At 46.1% G+C, this 21,264-nt stretch overlaps 1 protein-coding gene across 14 annotated transcripts in view; it reads left to right on the forward strand.

Annotated features, from left to right (window-relative positions):
- The window catches only part of LOC126546064 (WW domain-containing adapter protein with coiled-coil-like), a 397,851-nt gene that overhangs the window by 126,222 nt on the left and 250,365 nt on the right, over positions 1–21,264 (forward strand). For all 14 annotated transcript variants that reach the window (XR_008608402.2, XM_055061222.2, XM_055061221.2 and 11 more), the window contains 2 exons: positions 1,069–1,247; positions 11,360–11,539. Coding sequence is in view for 13 of the 14 variants with exons in the window: in XM_055061222.2 (XP_054917197.2) it covers positions 1,069–1,247; positions 11,360–11,539 (359 nt within the window). In the remaining variant the exon portion in view is untranslated. The remainder of the gene's footprint in view (positions 1–1,068; positions 1,248–11,359; positions 11,540–21,264) is intronic.

Raw genomic sequence — 21,264 nt, forward strand, 5'->3', positions numbered from 1 at the left:
TCAGGTATATATATGCTTGCAGTATCTCTTCTTTTTCTACGCTGACCTATTGCACATATTCATACCTGCCAACCCTCCCGATTCGCCCGGGAGACTCTCAATTTTTTACTGAACTTTCCTATTGTACGATCACTGTCTTATGTGTCCTGAAAAGGGGTCTCTGCTCGCGCAATAATGGTTTTTGCGAAACCAGCACCGTGGAATCAACAGCCGCATCGTAATCGTCAGCATCACCAACAACGGCCGCACTAGCACCATCTAAAGCTGCCTAAAGCAAGTACTTCTTATTGAATGACTGGAAACTGTTTAGCAGAAATTTCGGTGCACTTGCTCGGGAACTGGGGCCTCTGTGCAGCTCTCTTTGTAGCGGAATCATTAGGACTTCTTCCATCGTTCTGTCTCCTTACAATCCCATACGTTCAAAAGGTTCAAGATTTTCAAATTGAAGAGCAGAGATTATTTTATTTGTAATTTTGAATGTTCGTACAACTCTAATGTTTTATATATTTAGTTTCATTATGGAAGTTGTGTTTGAAAAAGCATAATATGATGCTGTGTTGGTCGTACTGTGTAGAGGGTGGTTTTCTGAGGTGAACATTCAGTGTCATTCATTTCTGGGTGACAACGGAGGTGCATTGTGCTGGCAAGCAGAGTAGTGGGCATGAAAATTTCGCTTGCACCAATTGTCAGAGCACCTTGCATTTCATTTGGGTTTCCAAGTGCCACACGGCCATGGTGGTGCGAGCTTCGTCGACACAGCATCAAACTGTGGTCACCAAGTCTCAAATGCTATGAAACATTTTGTTTCTAAATTGAAATTAATTCTTTTTTTTTTGGACTGTCCCAATTCTTTGGATATTTTTTATGCCCTCATCCATCTAAGAAAAGCCATGCAGCGACTGTATTTCTTTGAATGCAAGGTCAGACTTCAATGAAGCAAAGTTTTGATTAAATGAAGCAAAGCGGTGATTTTGCCAACTTTGTTGTATCAAGATTTAAGTGTGATAGATGCATTTTTTCTGATAGAGAAATTGCTCCAAAGAGCAAATTTCATCATTTAATTTGCAGACAACAGCCTGGTGGCAATAACAGTGGAGCTAACCAGCCTACACCCAGTGACCCAGGTGGGGGGCGGCCCAAGTCGCGCACACAGCAACGTACACCGACTTCTGTGGCTTCTCCAGCACCCACAACAGCTTCGGGTGCTACCACAGCTACTGTCACTACGTCCAATAGCAACATCCAGCGTGAGTGCACAGACAATATGTACATTTTCCTGTGAACAGAGTGAATGATGTTCCTACAAGACATTGGTTTTCAGGGGGAGGTTCAGCCTCCAGAAATCGCTGAAAATGTATTTCAAGTGTGACTTGTGACTGTGCATTACCTGGCATAATGGGACACAATAGAGACTTTCCATTCACCTCTGCAATGTCTTGGCCTCTCAAAGGTGCTGCAATCTTTGAAGAATAGACAGTACTGGATGTACCTAGCACCTGTTTCAGGTGAAACAATCTTGCACATTATTTTTGGGGACTGTGATATCCACACATGCAGACTCGCATTCACTTTGTACTTGTGTGGATCGGGGTGACGGCAAGTTTCGTATTTGCAGCGATACAACTGCTGCGCCTTTGATGAAGCCGCAATAAAGGAAAGGCTCCTGCGTGCTGCGCCTAATGGCCACTTTTCACGGGTATTGCAGCACACCTGCGCCCAGGCGCGCCTGCTTGAAAAAGCCTTTCGTCATCTGCACAACAGGGTAACTTCTAATAGTGAAGAATTTTAATTTCCAGGTGCACTGCTGCCGAACTTGTCGAGCCAAACCAATCCCGCATATTGGCCTTCTCCCTCCTCCATGATATTGGCCATGTGTTTGAGCATTGCATCCTGTATTTTTTCAATGTCTGCGCGGTCACTCTGAAATGAGTTGATGAACCAGTGGTCCAATGTGGTAGCACCACATTATCAGACATATTAAGCCCTTCTCTGCCTTGGATGGGTTAGGTTTGTCCACACGTTTCTGTTAAAAACAGCCAAGAATGAGCTGTGCTCTGCGACATTACTTTTCATTTTCTGGTAGCGCAATGAATGAGCTAGTTTTGTTTCAGTGCCTTTTCATGATTCTTGTACAGTTAAGCCTTGATATAACGAAGTCGCTAAAATCGGCAATTTGCTAGTTCTGTCGAAATTTTGTTATGTTGAAATTTGACCTTTTATGTAAATAACTACAGCCGCCCATGAATTTTTCTAACGTGAAAGTCACAATTATTGGGCAATCAGAAAAAGCAGCTATGAATGAGAAAAGAAGTAATATTGTTGAATTTGAAAGTCGGCGACGTAATACAGTTGGAAACTGCGATAACGAAATCCCGAAGCAATGAAATTCTCACCGCAACGAAATATTTTTTTATCCCTGGTGAATGTCCATAAGAGTCGATGCATTTCATATCTCGCAACAATGAAACTTCCTTTTATAGGACAGTCTCAAATAATCTACTCACGTAACACAAACCGTGTCCAAAAACTGTTGAAATGCATTCATTGTGCCCTTAAATTGCGCAAACTACCACCACAGCACACTTGTGTAGCCACCACCATTATTGCTTACAAAAACACGCACGCACGTACACCACTGCAGTGGAGCTATTAGTGGAGAAGTTGCACCTTGCAACAGGCGACAGCGATGACGATGGTGGTTTACCTATCGCAACGGGTGACTGTGCAATGTCCGGACTAAATATGCTATATGTATTGGGATTTAAATTAAAGAAAGAAGAAGAACCGTAGGCAATCTCGCAATGGGCACATTTTATTATAATCCTGTGTGCCATCACAGCATGTGCTAATGCAGAGCAGAATGCCTGCGTGCCATGCTCACTCATAATCACTGACTAGCCAAATCGACATCTACACGTGAAGGCTCCGATAACCCCAATGACACTTTGTCATGGAGGAAAGAATGAAAATAGAAGAGGCCCTGCCGTCACGTTTTTGAAGCCAGAATTGTGCAGTCATGTTCGTTCTTGACTGGTTGCTGGTGCAACATGCTACGAGTGTGTGGTGGCCAGGTTCGATGCCTGCTTCCCTCAAAATATCTGCTGTACTTCTGTTGCCATCATTGAACTGGCACACAGCATCATATAAACCAAAAACTAGGATGGGCATTCTTCCAATCTGAGCGTCGTCTTCTTGCATTCTGGGCAGGCCAGTTTTGCAAAAACAGATGATAGGATCTCCATATCTATAATCCTATTACCTTGCAGTAGAGGTTCTTGCAGTGGCACTTCGCAATTGTTCTCCAACTTCCCAAGCTTTGCAGCACTCGCCGATACATTCACGTCCGCATGGTCTTCGGTCGGAGCATTCATCGTGTGGCGATTGCCAAAAAACTTCCGTTTCGAGCACCTTTTTACCCTGAATTTGGCCATGCCTTCTTATAAAAACGTCCAGCGTATGTTATTACTGTTGCTACCAAAAAATAATACCTATAAAAAGGACGAATCCGATAGCATTCAAAGCGGTATCATAAAGCGCACGCAAAGTAAACAACTGAGACGCCCGAGACGCCTGTAGCGTCATGCATCCCCCTTGTGGAAATTTAAAGCAATGTTAAAAGAAAGGAAGCCGTACAAACTGCCTTTGAATAATCTTTTACATATCAGACTAAAAAATATCAGAAAATTTTGAATATACGCCGTTGATTATCGCCGAGTTATCAGTTTCAGTTATCAAAACACATCAGTTTCGGTTTCGGAACTGTTCACCACTTGTTCGAAAGTGCAAAACATTGCAAAACATTTTTGAATGTTTGGGGATTCTCGAAATCTAAAAAAGAAAAAAATGTTATTTTTACGAAAAAACGCCTTTTCAAAGGTGGTGACATACCTTAATAATTGCAGCGCCCATCATGTTGATGTGGAGCTTGGAAACGTACGCTTGGTTTTTTCGCCCACCAAACTGCACTTCTGTGCTGCAGCAGCTTCATCAAGGTGTCATTCGCAGCGTCAAGTGTACCTACAAAGAGAGGCTGACTCAGTGTTGCTTCTGAACCTCCAGCTCAAGCGTCCCACCGACATGGACATGTTCAGGGCACCCGAGGTAGTGGCCACTGCATAGGTGCGATGTTTCCAGCCGTGATAGCAAATTGTTTCAATCACACCAGCTTCATTGCCACTGAGCAGGCATCATACACTGATCCACCGGCACCGGAGGAAGATTTGCCCGAACATGCATTCGATGATAGTGCTGATAGTGCAGTGCTGCTATCGCTGACCAATGCATAGGGTGAACTTCGTGTCAGCGCAAAAGGAGTTCCAGATGGCCTCAGCGTTTTAGTTTGTTTGTGTGGATGAAGACGTCGTGCATGACTGACGAGTCCATCATAAGTAACGTGTGTGAAGCTGATGACACTGATGACCTCCAATAACCAAATCAAGATGGTGAACCCGTGGGATGTGTTGAATGCTTTTGGCACAATTTGTCCATTTTTCGGCGAGCACAACGATGACGTGGCAGTGGAGCACTTTTTGCAGTGCGAATTCAGAGCTGTAAAATTGCTGCAAAGCAAGGCTCAGGAGTGTAAGCTTACTGAATTTTGGCACTAAATCTCTTTTGCAAGCCTATTCCCTGGCTTCTCTGTCTCATTCTTGTGCTAACGATGTTCCCGCAAGAGTCAAATTTTTTGCTTTCCTTGGCAATTTTGTTACTGCGGGTTTCGACACTATACGGTTTCTGCCATGTGAGTGATACCTTCCAGGTTGCGCACAGGTTCTTGAAACCCCTGAAAACCCTTCTAATTGACAAGTATGTTTTCAAAACCCTAAAAAGTCCTGGCATATCTTTTTGCCCTTGAAAACCTTTCAATTTCTTTAGTAATATAGCAAATAGATGAATTATGTGACCTGTCTTCTCAGCGTGTCAGCCGGGCAATCATCGGCAAAATTGGCAGTTCGCAGTGGTAGTCGGCTTAACCCATCGGCATGGGCGATTCGGTAACCTGGCCAGTGCTTCAGGGTGTAGCTGTACTCCGACAACAGGGTCTACCTCATTTTTGTGCCCATATGGGTGATGCCTGAGCCGTTATGCCTTATCTTCATTTGTGACGTCACTGCTAATGGCACGACAGGCAAGACGCTACACAGCATTAATCACTTTGATTGTCCAGTGACCAGTCGGCGTCACTGGAACCATTGTGATTGACAAAAGAACTTGCAGTATGCGTCATGGTTGCACGTGCAGCCTGTGGTGTTTATGTCAAATTAAAGCTCACTGTTTTCAAATATAACATCAGATAGGCTATTCAGGGCAGCCTAGTGAAGAAAGTACAACTTAAATGCTTTTAAAAAGTACCTTTCGAGTGTATATATTTGCAGTGGCAAGTGTCTTTTTAATGACATTGAACAGTTTGAAAACATTGTGAAGAGTTCATAATAAATCAAATCGTCATTGGCACCAGAGGGCGCACATTGTCATGATGAGTTAAAAGACAATAAAATAACAAGAGCTTGGTGGCGCAAACCCACTGCCTCCTTCCAAAGGGGATGCTCATAACATCAGTCCATCCATTTGGAAGAGTTATATGGAAGAAAGTAAATGGGCTGGGAGAGTGTTCAGGTATTTGTACAGGAAAAACATTGAATCACAGTGGAGGAAAATAACTAGGAATCTTACCAGCAAATATACAACCTGTATTGTATGGTGAGCAATGTGGCATCAAGGAACATCAAGCGGAAAGCGGAAGGGAGAGGCCGAGGAAATCTCATGGGCGGCGGCAATTGAAAAGAAATCTGCCATGAGTAACTACTTAAGACGAAAAAACGAAATCAGGAAAGAACCAATTTATCATAACTCAAAGGGAAGCTCTTAACTTTTCAAAGCAAGATTAGGATGCCTTAGGACACGCACTTACAAAGCGAGATATAAGAAGGAAGAAGAAGCATGTGGTTGCTGCGGTAAACCTAGGGAAACGATGGAGCATGTTTTATTAGAATGTGAAGATATTTGCCCAGTGGTCGATTTAGGCACGAATGGACTCTTTGAAGCCCTTGGGTTCAGAGAGAGAGCAGGGGGAAAGTAAACATGTCCGCAATAGGGGGGGGGGGGGGATTAGTAAGAGGCGCTTGGAAGATTGGTAGAAGAAAAGTATGGAAACAACAAAAAACAAAAAAACAGAGGCTTACTGAAACAAAGTTCACAATAGTAGTTCAGAAAGTTTGGTTATGGGAGTTCATCATGGGTTTTTTTTTTCCTTTCTTTTTTAACATAGGTAGGACGTAAGGTAATACAATAACAAGAGCTCGGTGGCACAAACCACGACCCTGTTCCAAAGGGATGCTCATAGCATCCATCCATCCATCCATCTAGTTGACTCGTCATTGGCCAAAAGAGTTGTTGCTATAGCATATGCAAGACAACTTTTGCCACACACTGCTGGGTAAAATTGGCTGGGATGGATGCACACTGCCGTGCGGTTACCAGTATATTGTTACAAATATTTTCACGAATTCAGCTAATACAATCTACTTCCATTAATTCGACCCTGACAAGACCATTTGAATTGATCGAATTATCCGGCGAGTCGAATTAAACAAGGTGCAGAAAAAAAGCCAAGATGCACTGCTGATTAATTTAAAAAGTATTTGCTCAAATACTTACTAAGTAAAGTTAACTTTGCCGCAATACGTCTGTATTAGGTGGTAAAGCATACAAACACCGTGACAACGGTTTTGGTTTCGTATCCAGTTCCACTGCACAGGCAATCGGCCTGATCTTTTTGGGGAAAAAAGAAAAGGCATGTATTAGAATCTGTTAAATACTGTAATCGGACATTGTGAGCTATGGTTATTGCTAGCAAATTTTCCTAGGGCAGGCTGGAAATAAGTGTTTTTGACGGGAGGTGAGATGTGTTCAATGCATTCACTGTCCTCTAAGCTTCATCTAGACAGATGCTACCACTAAAGGCATTGCTATTGGAGTCATCATAGGGGTCGGGAGTGTGTGTGCTGACTGGTCGTTAGAATTACCTGGCGTAGGACAATTTCAAGATTTAACCCTTTCGCTGTCACTGACGTACCGGTACGTCATCGCGCTTCCCCCCCCACAGTGTCACTGACGTACCGGTACGTTCTCTATCGCGCGTTCAAAATTTCGCGCCTGAGCGCAAAGCTGGCGCTCCCGGACTTGGCTACGCCATCTGTTGACTCTTCCTACAAGTTCGTATTTTCGCCCCGGCCTGTGTTAATACACATATTGAAGAGTACGGTGCGACTGCCACGCCCCCCTCTCTTTTTGCCGAGTGGCGCGGTGGCTCCGCGTTCGCTGGATCATGCGTCGCGCGCGTGTGGTTATGGGTTCAAGGGTTGTTCTGCCATCTCCGCCGGTTTGAAGGTTTTTATTTTCTTCTGTTGGTGTGTCTGCTACGGCGCGTCAAGTTCAGGCGCACGCGCCGCCGTTGCCTCTCCGAAAAGAGTGACTCGATTGCTGCTTTCGCTCTCTCGCCGCACCCTCGCTTCCGACTTGCAGCAGTAAACGTAAAGCCCTTCGAACTTTGTTTTAGCCTTTTTCCATCTCCCTCTTCTTGATCCCGCAACGTCCCATTTATCTCCGTTGCGCGGGCGACTGAAAGCGCATCCTCCCTGCGCGCGGTTACTTTCGGATAGCTGAGCAGCTCGAGACCTTCGTCTGTTCATTGGAGCGGTGGCTCTTACGATTCAGAATACGAGCCCAGCTCGGATTTGGACTCGGACAGCGTCTAACGCGACGAAGAGATGAGTTCCGCATCGTCAGATTCGGATGTTGAACGGATGTTATAGTCAGGCTGATGATGATGATGATGTTTACTAATAACAGCTGCAGAACATTAAAATGTGCATATTGCATTGACTATGTTATTTGTATACCAATCATAATCAAAACTAAATTGCTATGTTCATTCCCTGTTATGCTCGCTCCCTGAAACCAAGCCGACACTGGGGGTGCGTCACGGCCAGAAAGGTCCGACAGCGAAAGGGTTAATTAACTAAAGTTTTAGTCCATAGAAATGCATGGGTGCCGGCCAGAACCTTCGTTCAGGAGCGAATTAACTGGAGTCGAATTAACTTAAGTTTAGTTAGTCGTATGAAAGCACTATTGCATAATGTGCAGTTTAGCTGACGAGGGCATGACAGAGATGCACAAAAGCATGAGCAATCTTTATGATGACATCATACATTTTCTGCTGCACTCAGGTGCTTATGGCAGCATCGTTTTGCATCTAAGTTTTGTTCATTATGGGTTCATTCCACACCAAATCAGCCACCATTTCTTTGACAGATATAGTTGAAAAAATGTACCTGTTTGTTGAAATTCATAATTCATTGCCCCCATTTATTTTTCTTCTGAAAACTTTTCTAGCATATGGGCGAAAAGTTACTGTTCTTGCCCAGGCGAGCTAGAAGGCACCATTTAACATTTGTTTTCAAAGGCATGTTGTATGTATGGTACAGACATTCAGATGGTGTGTATGGCAAGACAATGAAGTGGTGTAAAATGAAGAAAGTAAAATTGCAAAGTTTAAATTTTTTTCTTGCAATGAAGGCAAACCCAGAAGGCACAAATTAATTCTAGTATGGTAGCCCAGCTGATACAGCAACGTGGAAAAATATTTGAAGCTTTGAAGGTTCAGCCTATCAGCTGAAAAAAGAAAGAAAGAGAGAAAGAAAAAAAAACTAAAGCTTTAATTTTTTACTTAAAGCTTTGTGTTCAAGGTAAAAAAAAAGTTGCTTTGGTGGTCACCCTAAAAATATCTGTGATGCGAGGAAGAATCGGAAAGCTTTGCCTATATTTTTATGAGCCGAAATAAGGTACATACCTTTCATTACAAATATGCGTACTGTTCTACGTACCTTACCCTAGTTTTCCACATAGTCCTCACACTGGTTCAGACATTTGTCCGATTGCAGCGCTAAATTTAAGATGCCCCTGTGTTAGAATTCGTCTGGCTGTCTGTGGAACCACCGTCGGACTGCTGTGTTGGCGTCATCCTTGCACGTGAATCACTGTCCTACCAGGAACTTCTTCAGTGGATCGAAAATGTGGAAATCACTAGGTGCCAGGTCTGGACTGTATCATGGGTGGTCCAGACTCTCCCAGTGAAATGACCGGAGCTCGTCATCAGTTGTCAGTCAGCGGTGCACGCGGCCTCCCTGAATGCTCATTGTCGCAGCCTTTTGCGAACTCGCAACACCACCACCTCACACTTCTCGAAGCGAGACACCTTTCCCCATACGTGGGCTGCATTTCCATGTGAAATTCGATGGTCGTTCGTCCCTTGCTCCATTGGAACTAATCGCACTTTGTTGCTCATACACCGTGGACGTGTGAAGCACAACCGCCATCTTCAGGAACTGACAGCAGTACCATGCCGCAGAGCTACTGGAAGATGAGGCCAGGCTGGTCCAAGAAAGGTCCACCACTGGGAATGGATATGTTGAGTTCGCATTTATAACTGTAACTTGGCTTTATTTAAAAAAAAAAAGAAAAGCTTTCTGATTTGCCCTCATACATCATTAGATAGCTCTACATGTCTGCGATGCATGTGAGAAGTTACAAAAAGCTATTACTTTTTAACGAAAAAAAAAAAAAAAACCTGTTTTTTTTAAATGTTTATAGTGCATTGCACAGACAGCGTAAATATATGATGTCTTGCCCTCGAGCAAGGAGAGATTGTTAATAAAATGGGCCCGAAAAACTATTCAACAAACTGTGACTGTTTTTGTTTGTTATCAGTATGAAGACAAGCGACATAAGCGATGCAGGCTCGGCTCACTATTTGTATTTTTTTTTCTGAGTGTGAAAAGTGCACATCTACAGGGCACACATGAATTTTGTAGCCGAGCCTGTTCAGGCCGTCAAACAGCGGTAACGTGCAACACCAGCCGACTTTGTTCATGCTTGTATAAGCTCTCTGTTTTAATTATGAAGTTGCTTTCTACTCACATCATTTATCTTTGGATTCCAGGGAGCTGGGCACAGTGTCCTGCTCCCTGGATGTCGCAGTGCATGTGGATATGTTTAACTGTATGGCAGTGCAACATGTCTTTTAAAATGCTTTGCGTGAATGATGGCAGCACTCATTCTGAATTTAGTAGGTACTTGTGTGCAAATATTTCTTCTTATAAACTGCATGAAACAAACCTATTAACTCTGGAGGACTCCCTGACGAATATAATACGTTCCAATATTCCTTGTGCAATGACTATGGTTCAACTGGCACACACCAAGCACAAGAAGCATTGCATTAGTGTGCATCTCTTGGCAATAAAATGGAGACCATGACACCATTTCTCCGTCATCTGCGTTGCAAACAAAACCAGCTTCGTCGTCTACATCCCAGGCCGGCGGCAAGCTTGGGTACACGTCGGAGAAAAGGCAGTGCCGACACAAAGACTCAAAAAATAATTTTTTTTATTTAAAAAGTAATACCTTTTGTTAACTTCTCACATGCATAGCAGCCATGTAGAGCTATCTATTAATGTATCACAGGTATTTTTAGGCCGATCACCAAAGCAACTTTTTTTACCTTGAATATGTAGCTTTGTGCAAAAAGTTGGAAATTTAGTTCTTTCTTAGTTCTTTAGTTTTGCTTGATTTTCAGCCAGAAGGCTGAACCTTCAAAGCTTCAAATATTTTTCGGCTGTACTATGTCAGCTGGGCTACCATTCTATATTTAATTTGTACCTTCTGGTTTCTCCTGCATTCCAATAAAAAAAATTCAAATTTTGCAATTTGACTCACTTTTGCTGGTACGAAAGCACTCTTAAGTGTTCAAACGTTTGCAACATTGGCTATTTTGGCAGTTGCACCGCTTCATTGTTTTGCCATACCCACCATTTGAACAGATGGATCATACAATGTGCTTTTGAAAAAAACGTTGATGGATGCGTTTTAGCTCAGCTGGGCGGGAAACAAATTGTCGCCAAAAGGCTACAAAATTTTTGCCAAAGAATAAATAAATGTTGAACGAGGTTTGAAGTGCAATAAACATGTGGAAATTTTTTCAGCAATATATGTGATGTTTTAAAATATACTACTAGATTTGGTGTGGAATGACCCTATGTTCAAAAAGTGTTCCAGGGTCAGCCCGGCTTGTATCAGCCATTGCTTCTCGAAAAGGTAGCAAAAGACGTTAAAATTAGCCTAGGTGTGTAATATTGGGGCTAGTCAAGCCTCTAAATTTCTTTCACTGCCAGCCAGTGCTTTAGAAGTATTTCGGTACGATTACACACTTAGTGGAACAGTGTATCTAGACTATGTGGTTAGTTTCAGTAAGAAACGGGAATAATATTTTGAGGCAGCCTATTTTTCTGTACCTTTACAGAGAACGAGAAGCATTCCACTGGCAGCAGCAGTAGCAGTAGTAGCAGCAGCAGCAGCAGCAGCAGCAGCAGTAGCAACTCTGTGGTGTCTAGCTCGACCCGAGCTTACCAGCAGCCAGCAACAAGGCAACAGAATGACACGCGCAAGTGTCTGCAGCAGCGCAATGTGGATCCTCGAAAAGGTGTGTGGTCTTTGGGTTTTTATTGTCGGCACAAGAGCCTTTGCCCAAAGCCAGCTGTGGTCACTCATGCTGGCCTTTGTCTTATGCTGAGCATAGCTGCCTAGCCCAGCAAGCCCGCATCTGGTTTGTGAATTTCAAACAGGCAAGTGTGTGGACATGCAGTGACAAGATGCAGTGGCGGAAATGCTGCTACATCCATGCTACAAATCAGGAGCTGCAGGGAACACAGGTTGAAGGATGTTATTGTGGCATCTCTACTAGCCATTCATAAGCACTTTCCTTTTACATACTGATTCATATTGCATCATTTCAGTGATATGGACAAGTACAATTTCTGACTGATAATGAAGACTGAAAGTCAGAATAATTGGGTGTTGGAAATATCGGATTCGCCAGAAAATGCAACTTTATTCCCCAAGTGGCTGAAAAAGGCGTGCCTTATTCTTGGATGACCACTTGCAGGGATGCTTTTGCATGACTAGCATAAAACGCATTGGCGTGAGCGCGTTTGGCTGTCACCGTGTCTGGTGCTTGTCTCGTGAAAGTGATCATCAAAGAATACAGCCCAAGCTTTTCAACATTTGTGCTGTGCGCACATATGTTGCTTGCGACCTGATCAATCCACATTGTAACCGTTCTCATGCTGTGGCTACAGGTAGTCGCTGCATGCACCGAATGTCCATTTTCTGGCAACGTAGCAGCAGCTGAATGATTTTGGGTCTCTTCGCAACAGTCACTGCCCTGTGCTTCCCACGTTTAGTTGGTGCCACTTGAAACTGATTGAAGAAGTTGCTCTGTACTCTGTAACATGTAAGTGAACAAATTGTTAATGCGCAGAACTTGCACAATGAACTGCAAATGCAGCCTGTACAAGTTAGCAGCTTGGCTTGGCTTGCCCTACAGTTTGGGCATGGTGGCGACTAGTGGATTAACTAGGCTTCGCTAGTTTTAGTCTTGAGGAGGTGTTGGCATCATGGCGGACAAACTTGCCAGCGATGTATCACAACCAAAATATCACTATTTCTGCTGGACTGCCAAATTGGGGTGTGGTCCTGCTGGTGGAATGCAATAATGAATTGGTGTGTTGTAAGGTGCCTGAAATTTTGGTTGTCCTAATACATTAACCCTTTTACTCAATTGTAACGCGAGTTTTTTCAAGAGTTTGATTGCTTGAAGTCAATTGCGTTACATTCAAATAAGGGTAAAATTGACAATTTTAAAACAGATGTACAGTCGAACCCACTTGTACTAATTCTCAAGTGCCAAGAAAATCCCATTGTTATATCCGATAATTGTTGTAACCAGGTTGCACGAAAAAAATCAGAGGGGAGAAACATTGAAACACTAGACAGAAAAAAGTGCCGTGCTTATTCGTGCAATTTTCACACTTTTCTTCCCCTTCTTTTTAGGGCTTCGAAAGAAGGTGCGCACGCAAACACATCCTAAACCCAGTTATGCGTCCCCCAATTTTGTGATATCCCAGGCTTTACGACATATTTGATCCATGCTTGTATCTGTACGCCCACCCTGCGAAAATTTCTTCCTGGGATTACAGAATCAATAAATAAAAATAATAAATAAATAAGATTAGTGCAGTCCTGGTGAACTCCCCATAGAGAGAATGCATAAAAAAAACCTTGAATATATGACGCGAGATTACACACATCCCATCTCGTACAATGACCTGCATGAGAAATGCGGCAGCTTCTTGCGGCTCTCGCTTGGCACTGTCACCTCCGTCACTAAGGGGATAGTGGGCACTGTCGGCCACATACTTTTGCACTACTTCGACAAGTCCAGTGCCAAGTCTATAGCCGACACGCACTGCTTACTGCTTGCATGTGTGTGCTGGTGGGTTGCTGCGGGGCAGGACAGGGAGTGCAAAATACAGTAAAACCTCGTTAAACCGTACCCACTTATACAGTAGTTTTAAAAGTAGTAAAGTCAAATCCCCGGCTCAGCGGCCATTGAACATAATGTGTTTTGTATCCGCATAAACCGTACCAGCTTATTGCGTACGCATAGGTTAAAACGTAGCGTTTCCACTTTTCGTCGCTCAAACACAGCGGTGCGTCGTCTCCATCGGGCGACCCGGCAGAACAACAAGCCTCAGAGATCCGAACAATGGCCTCCAAGCGCCCTGTGCGTTTGCGCATCACATCAACATCAACATCATTTTGATGCCGTGCCAGAGTGTTGTGGTGTCGTGCTAGCGAGGACTCGCGTCATGCCGAAGCTCGGATAAAAAAGACGCCGGATGCTCAGCATAGAAGAAAAATTAAACATCTTCCGTGCTATCGCACGTGACACGAAGAGGTCGGCGCTGGCACGCGACAGGGATCTGCTGTTGACTACGGTGTGTGGCATTTGGAATATGAAGAAGTTGCTCGGCAGCGCTGCTACGACCGCGAAGAGATGTCGGCTACGAGGTTCGACTTTTCGCCATCGTTGCCCCTGTCGTTGCCGAAGTTGTCGACTAGCGACAGTGATGAGGATGACACGGAAAGCGGTAGCACGGGCGATTCAGGCCTGAAAGAGGCAGAAGCTGCTCGTTATGTCAGCCTCATGAATGCAATCGTCGCGACGAGAACAGGGGCGCAATAACGTAACTCTATTCTAAATGAAAAGTATTCCAAACTCCGGCACCTGGCAATGAAAAAGGCGCCCCTGGGACTTCTGCAGCACTACTGCGCACGTGCACGGAGAATACGTAATGCCAACGAGGAATCTGCCATGCAAGTGTTTGCCGAGAAGAGGGGGCTGGCTGAAAAGCTGGCACGCAGCTTCAGTAAGTTTGAGGCCGCTGTCGTCATCGTGCTAGGCCGCTGTGGTATCAAACAAAAATAAAATTTTTGTTGTGCGAAGTGAATAAATACTGCATGTTTTTTCCCCCTTTCATCGCACTCTCTCCGAGTTCTGTTTTCGACAGGTACATGGGCGATCTCATGCTATTTCGGTTAAACTGTACTACCGTTTAGTACGTACTTTTTCCAAGCTCCGGCCAACTACGGAGACACGGGTCTTCTGGCCCAAAAAAATCTTTAAAAAATCGACTTTTTGTAAAAAATTTTTTCGCAGTCTAGACATCCCAGAGAAGCTATTGCTGCAATAATATCGCGTTGTGATGAGTACTTATTTTGTTATTGCGCTCTAAAGTCAGCTTCATCACCGCTTTCGCTCGCAAATGCCCCTCGAAAAGAGGTGAATTCAATGCCTTCGTCTACGCCAACCGTTACCCGCAGCGCGGCCATTTTGGAATAATTCGAAAGCTGGATTCTTTTACATTCCGTTTTTAGTGGGAAAAGGGCACCAAGTCTGGCTACTATGAAGGTACACGCTTTCGAAAGAAGGGGAATACTCACACGGCATTGGCGCCTTTGTACCACGTGGGGTAAATCCTGATCTCTGATTGGACGACCGGGAGTTTCGTTTCTCCAACAGTGCGAGACGCCATGTTAGATGTGGTTTGCACGCAGTCTAGTGCGCCGTAGCAACGCGACTATAGCTGGCGGTCGACGAAAGTTCGTGATGGCTCATGCTTTCGGGGAAAAACGTAAGCGACGTTCTCAGATACCCAAGTGGCATCGGATGAATTGGCAGTGACGGCAACCAGCACAGCAACATGCGTCGGCGAGCGAGCGGCAGCTACCGAAGCTACGGCCACGCACGCGATGCCTTCGGCCAGCAACACGTCGAGGGCAATGTGCGTCGACACGCTTCTCATCACAGAAGCCGAACAAGCACGGAGGTGGAACGACAGAAGCTGTCTTCGTTATCAGCTACCCGCCGAAAGCAGTCACTTATCGGAGATTCTCCGGAAGCGGCGGCGAGCGGGACCACGTTTACGATTCTAAGCCTAGTGGCTCTAAATCGCCTGCTTTGGTGCGCGAAATGCGGATTCTGCCGTGGCCCTTTGAACGTGTTAAACGGCGACTGGGAATATGAAGTGGCCGTGAAACTAGTGGTGAACTGTGCTATTTGCGACGACATAAGCACCGGATGGAGCTCACCAAGAAGAGGGGAATACAGGCTGAAAAAGACCAGCACCGGGTAGTGGCGTCTGACAAGAAGCACGCCAGAGCAGAAAACTTCATGCAAGCCGTAAAGAAGAGGCACATGAAAGAGAATGAATTAATGAAACCACGTTTATTCCACATTAAAATGCGCCGAAGATGCTGCGGTGGAAAGAGGAGGGGTGTTATTGCAAAAGGGGAAGGGTAAGGCTGCCTCCGTTTTATTAATGAATGTCCTGGAGGCAGCTAAGTGGGGACCGCATGACGCTTGTGGCTGTCGCGGAGCCGATCGCCGACGGGTGGTGCTGCAGGGTCCTTAAGGAACAGCAGCAGTGCTTGCCAGAGCTCGATGGCATGGTCCGGAGACGTGGTATCCGGGCAAGCCCAAGTCCGGAGAGAAGAAGGCCAGGGTCCCCGCTGTATGGTGGCCAGGGCACGAAGCCTTGGTGGGATGTAGAGGGGGCATTCCCAACAAAGGTGGTTTAGATCAGCACGACATGTGCACATGGAACAGAACCCACTTACGTGTGGTGGTGTGCCACCCTTGTGGCAACGGTTCAACAAGTGAGGAGTAAGGAGGGTGCTTGTCTGGATTCTCCAAAGCAAGACTGACTCTCGCCGTGTGAATACCTTCGGTGGAAGTGACGGTATAGAGAGTGGATTGCCCACTGCTGCGAGGTAGGCGGCACGTCGTTGTTTGGTCGCATGCTTGTCTGCCATTGGGTCTGCTACCTCAGGTGTGGTAGCTAGGAGAGGATAAGGATTATCGGAGGCTCTGGCTAGCGCGGTAGAGAGATGAGCGCGTGCCAGTCTATGAGCCTTCTCGTTTCCGGGGATACCGCAGTGCGCAGGGACCCAGTGAATGGTAACATCGTGACCGCATTCGCGGGGCAGGCGTGCCTGGTGCCGGATCTTCTGCAGTACGGGATCTGTGTAAATAACATTAGCACATGCCCGATGGGCAGCCTGGAAATCTGTGTACACATGATGGTGAACAGGGTCAGTTTGAGACGAAGTTGCGAGGGCCCACTCCAAATAATCTAAGATGGCCATTAGCTCAGCGCGGGTGCTGGACATTGCTTCTGCCGATATATGATGGCGGCGGTTCTGATTTTCATTTGTCTGGTCGTACCACGCAGTCGCATGACAGGTGTTACTAACGTCGTCTGCAGGCACTGCAGCGTCCGTGTACAGTGCAGTCCACTTATAACGATACCACATATAACGATATATCGGTTATAACGATGGGTCGACATGAGAGTGTCATTTTATGCATTAGGTCTATGGGGAAAAAAACCATTTATAACGATAGGTTATTCACCGCATATCGGATATAACGATAAAAATTTTGCAGTCTGGAGGCCGTTTTCCGTGCTAAATAATCGTAACGATTGCGTTGCTTAGTTCCCTGAAACGAACGATGTCGAGACGAGGCGATGTTTACCTCCGTAAGTTCGTATCTGCCGCCATTACCGCGCAGCGCGTCTCGCCCCGCCCGCGCACGAGTAGGCGCAGCCAACGTTGGCGCAGCGCGCCACAAGATGGCGCTAGCTGCTTCATGCGCATCGGCCACAGTCGCTCCGATAAAGAGAGAAAGAAAAAAAGAAGCGACGAGCAAAGCGGCGCGGTGGCGCCCGTCCCGCGTCTCTCTCGCGATAGCAGGCTGACGCCACCGAAGCAGCGTGCAACAAACGGTTCAACCCAGTTCGAAGATGGCGCCGACAAAGCGCAAAGCTGTGTCGCTTGACACGAAGATTGATATTTTGCAGGACTCTCGATGCGGCTTCAAGGTGAGCGCCCTCGTGAAGAAGTATGAGCTCGTTCAGTTAACGATATCAACCATCTTGAAAACCGGGAGCACCGCGATTGTGAAGGCAGGAGCTATCAGCGGCCATTCCGATCAGCGGAAAAGGGGTTAGAGACCCTTTGTACGCCGATGTTGAAGAGGCGCTTTACCAGTGGTTCATCACCAATTGCTTCATCACCAATTGCTTCAAGAAGGCGGGCTTTGTGCGTAAGGACGAACTTCCCCAACCCGCTGAGACCGACCCGGTGGAATTCGCTGACATAACCGAGCTCTGGGAGCTCGTTCCTACTGGTGACAAAGGTGGTGTGTCGAAGGAGGAGTTTTTGACAGCAGACTGTGCTGCCTCGTTCTGCGATGAGGTCACCGACGAGGCGATCGCCGAAGATGTGCTGTCTCGACAGACGCAAAGTTGTGCGACGATGGCGACGGCATCAGCGACAGTGACAACGAGATCGACAGTGGCTCCTTGACCCCGACCACGATGTCCACGCAAAGTGCACTGTCGTCGATCGACTCCTTAATTGATTTTATGCATGCTAAAGGATTGCCGCCAGTTTTCGCGCAGCAGCTGGAATCCATGCACACCGCGGTTGTGAAGCTGAAGCTGCCGCAAAAGCAAGTGCAGATTTCGGACTATTTCGCGCGCCTAATCCTTGACACGGTCATTGGCGCTAGAAATAAAGTTTGTTTTTCACGGCCTACTGTATACATCATCTATTCTTTAGAGCAAGTAGCGAATTCGAGTTCAGAGCTGCAAAGGTAAAGAGCGCAAACGCGTTTAAAAAAATTTTTTTTTTTTTTTGGTAACTGCAGTCCAGATATAGCGATCATCGGTTATAACGATCATATTTTTCGTCTTTCTCGATATCGTTATAAGTGGACTGCACTGTATACGATGCGTTCAGTCAAGGAGAGTGAACTCGTAGCCTTGGCATGCCTCTTGGCATATGCAAGGCGCCGCATTCGCTGAGTAGGGTCCATATTGAGAGGAAGTGGCCTGCCATCGGTGAGAGCTGTGATTTCCAACGGTGGCGTGTTGTTGGGCAAAATGGGCATTTTGTGGACGTCATACCGGAGGAGCATGAGTGTGTGTCGCCCGGCTTTTGTGGCGCGAAGTCTCGTCTCTTGTGTATAGATGTGCTTGTCTACGAGCTCGGACAGGTTGTTGAGTTTGCTACAACATTTAAGGGGGGACGCGGGGATCAGATCGCGAAAATCGCAAAAAAGATCGATTTTTGGCAACGACGCGTTTCGGTATCTGCAATGCCTAATCTACATTGTATCAATGTGGTTTGACTGAAAACGCACTAAAAGTGCCCGAAAAAAATTAATTTATCAGTGCGTAGGGCGAGAAAACAGCTTTAAATCGCGTAAAATCATCGCAGTTCGCGGAGCCCTAACTCGTCTTTCCCACCACCGAACGCCGCCATCTTGGTATCGTTCGAACGCTCGAAGTTTCGCCATACCATTTCTTAATTCTTCGGTCATCGCCATCTTGTAACAAACGCACAAACACAAAAGAAGCGCGGGTCTGCTAAAGGCGGTCACACGGGCCCTGCGATGAAAGCAGGCCTCCGATTGGTTGCCGTACTGAAAGGCGTCTCGCCATTGGTTGCTGCTGCAGCAGCGGGCAAGCTGGCAACCACAGCGGACGGCAGTTGTCTGCTTTGAAAACCATGCCGGCGTCGTTCTTCGCTTGACACTCGCAGAATTCGGATTTATGAAAGCTCCTAGGTCAGTGATGCATCGTCGCTCGTTCGAAAAGAACTTTTACACGAGGCATGCCTTCGGAAAACGGAAGCGCACGCCTCCTACGGCGAGAAAAAGACGGCGGCCAGCGGGAGAAGCGGAGAACCCGACTGAACACGCGGATAACGTGCCGCGTTATCTTGCACCGTGCTATTCCAGCAGCGAAGCCAACAATCGCCCTGTGACATCGATACTGATAACTAAGCCACCGGAAGACGTGCCAATGGAGGCTCTCGCACCTGTGCGTACGGCCGCGCGAGTCAGCAACCGAGATCGCGTTGTTGGAGGCGACGCGGGTCGAAGGTCTCCATCGCCGGCAGAGACGGTGTGCGTTTCCGATGCATCGTGCGACAGGTACACGCAGCCTGCGAATGAGCCCCAACCGTCGACGAGCTACATACTGTATGGTGACTCAAGGCTCACCAGACGAATCGTCGCACGATTCAGACGCACCTCGAGCCGCGTTTTGTGTCAGCGGTGACTGCAGAAGCGCAGGCATGCAGCGTTCGCCACTCCCTTCGCGCAGTGTCAGCGACTGAGCGGAAGCAGCAATGCCAAGAACAAATTTAGGCCCCTTGTGACTGCGAGTTCATTATCGCTAAAGCTCTGTGCCCAAGATGCCAACAGTGTTCTGTGGGTGTACACTGCGATACCAGGCTCGGCCTGGCAGTGAAAATGGTGGTCATGCACTACTCCAAACGGCGCAAGAAAAGGATAAAGAACACCTGAAGAAGGCATCCAAAGCCCACCAAATAAAGAGGCAAAGGTGTAAGAAGATGCCTGACAGCAATGATTCAAAATATTACAGCCCTGGTGCTTATTAATAAATTTGCAGTGCTTTTAAAACTTTGCAAACTTTGCAGCCAGTTTTCTCAATTGCATTTTTTTTGTCAATCACCTCGCTCGTGGAAAGCGTAGCACAACAATGGCTTGACTGATTTTGGTCCAGTTTGTTTTGCTGTGATGCACAAGCTGTGCTGTACTTAAAGACAGTCTTGAAATGTTTCTGTATCTTTCCATTATTTAATTATTTCACAATTACTACATGGCTCCATGCAGTGAAGCACAGTCATGTGCATGTTATGTTGAGCAAAAAATTATTAGCGCACTAAAAAAAAAAAAAAAGAAAAACGAACACTGTCTTGATGTAGATTAGACATCTGGGCAAACATGCAAAGTATTTCCAGCTCCCTATCATGTTTCGTTACTGTGCCAGGCTTTCCACAAGCAAGGAACTTATAAATTCTTATAAAACAAAAACTAATTAAGATATCCTAATGAAATTTTAGAATTGTCTCTTTATTGCAATGTGCAGTGGGTGTGCCAAATTTCAGCCCTTTCTGTCAAGAAACAAAAAAGTTAATTCTGATCCCCTCCTCCCCCCTTAAGCGCTTCGAGGCTTGTGTACCTTGAGAGTCCAGTTACAATAAGTTTGGCTTCGTTAAGTAACCGGTCGTGCGTGTGCATCTGTGTGCAGTTGACTGGATGATACGGCAGCCCGTACATGATATAGGAGACCAGAAAAGCTTGAGCGAACTGCCGCATTTCACATTCGTTTACTCCACGGGTGCGGGTAGAGATTCTGCGTAAAGCGTGCAGGATTTGTTTGCTGATCTTCGTAACGCATTGGAACCAAGTGTTCGCTGTGCAGTTCTCGTCTAGGTGCATACCGAGTATTCGGATAGTAGATTTCCGTGTGACGGGTTGGTCACCGATGTACAGTTTAAAAGACTGCTTTTCTTCCTGCTTTCCAAAGGTAGACCTGCCACCATGAATGACAACAAACTCTGTTTTGTCTGGGTCAGTGTGTAAACCCGTTTCCGTGGCATAGGCGTGAATAATGTCGAGAGCTCGTTGCAAGACATCCTCCTGCTCCCCGATGCACCCTTGATGCATCTAACGGTGACGTCATCGGCGTACACCGCGTGTTTCAGGCCCGATACGTCGGCAAGGCGCTTAGGTAGCTGGTGCATAGCTATATTAAACAGCGTCGGTGAAATAATCGAGCCCTGGAGGACGCCTACGTGGTTGGTTCGTATGGCACTGGCGTCGTGACCAACTTCGACTTGGTAGCTTTGCTCTTCAAGGAAACCCGCTATGAAGTTGTACATCTTCCCTCTGATGCCAAGGGCACGTGCTTTGATCATGATAGTGTT

The sequence above is a fragment of the Dermacentor andersoni genome, chromosome 1 (genome assembly GCF_023375885.2).
Source record: "Dermacentor andersoni chromosome 1, qqDerAnde1_hic_scaffold, whole genome shotgun sequence".
Lineage (NCBI taxonomy): Eukaryota > Metazoa > Arthropoda > Arachnida > Ixodida > Ixodidae > Dermacentor > Dermacentor andersoni.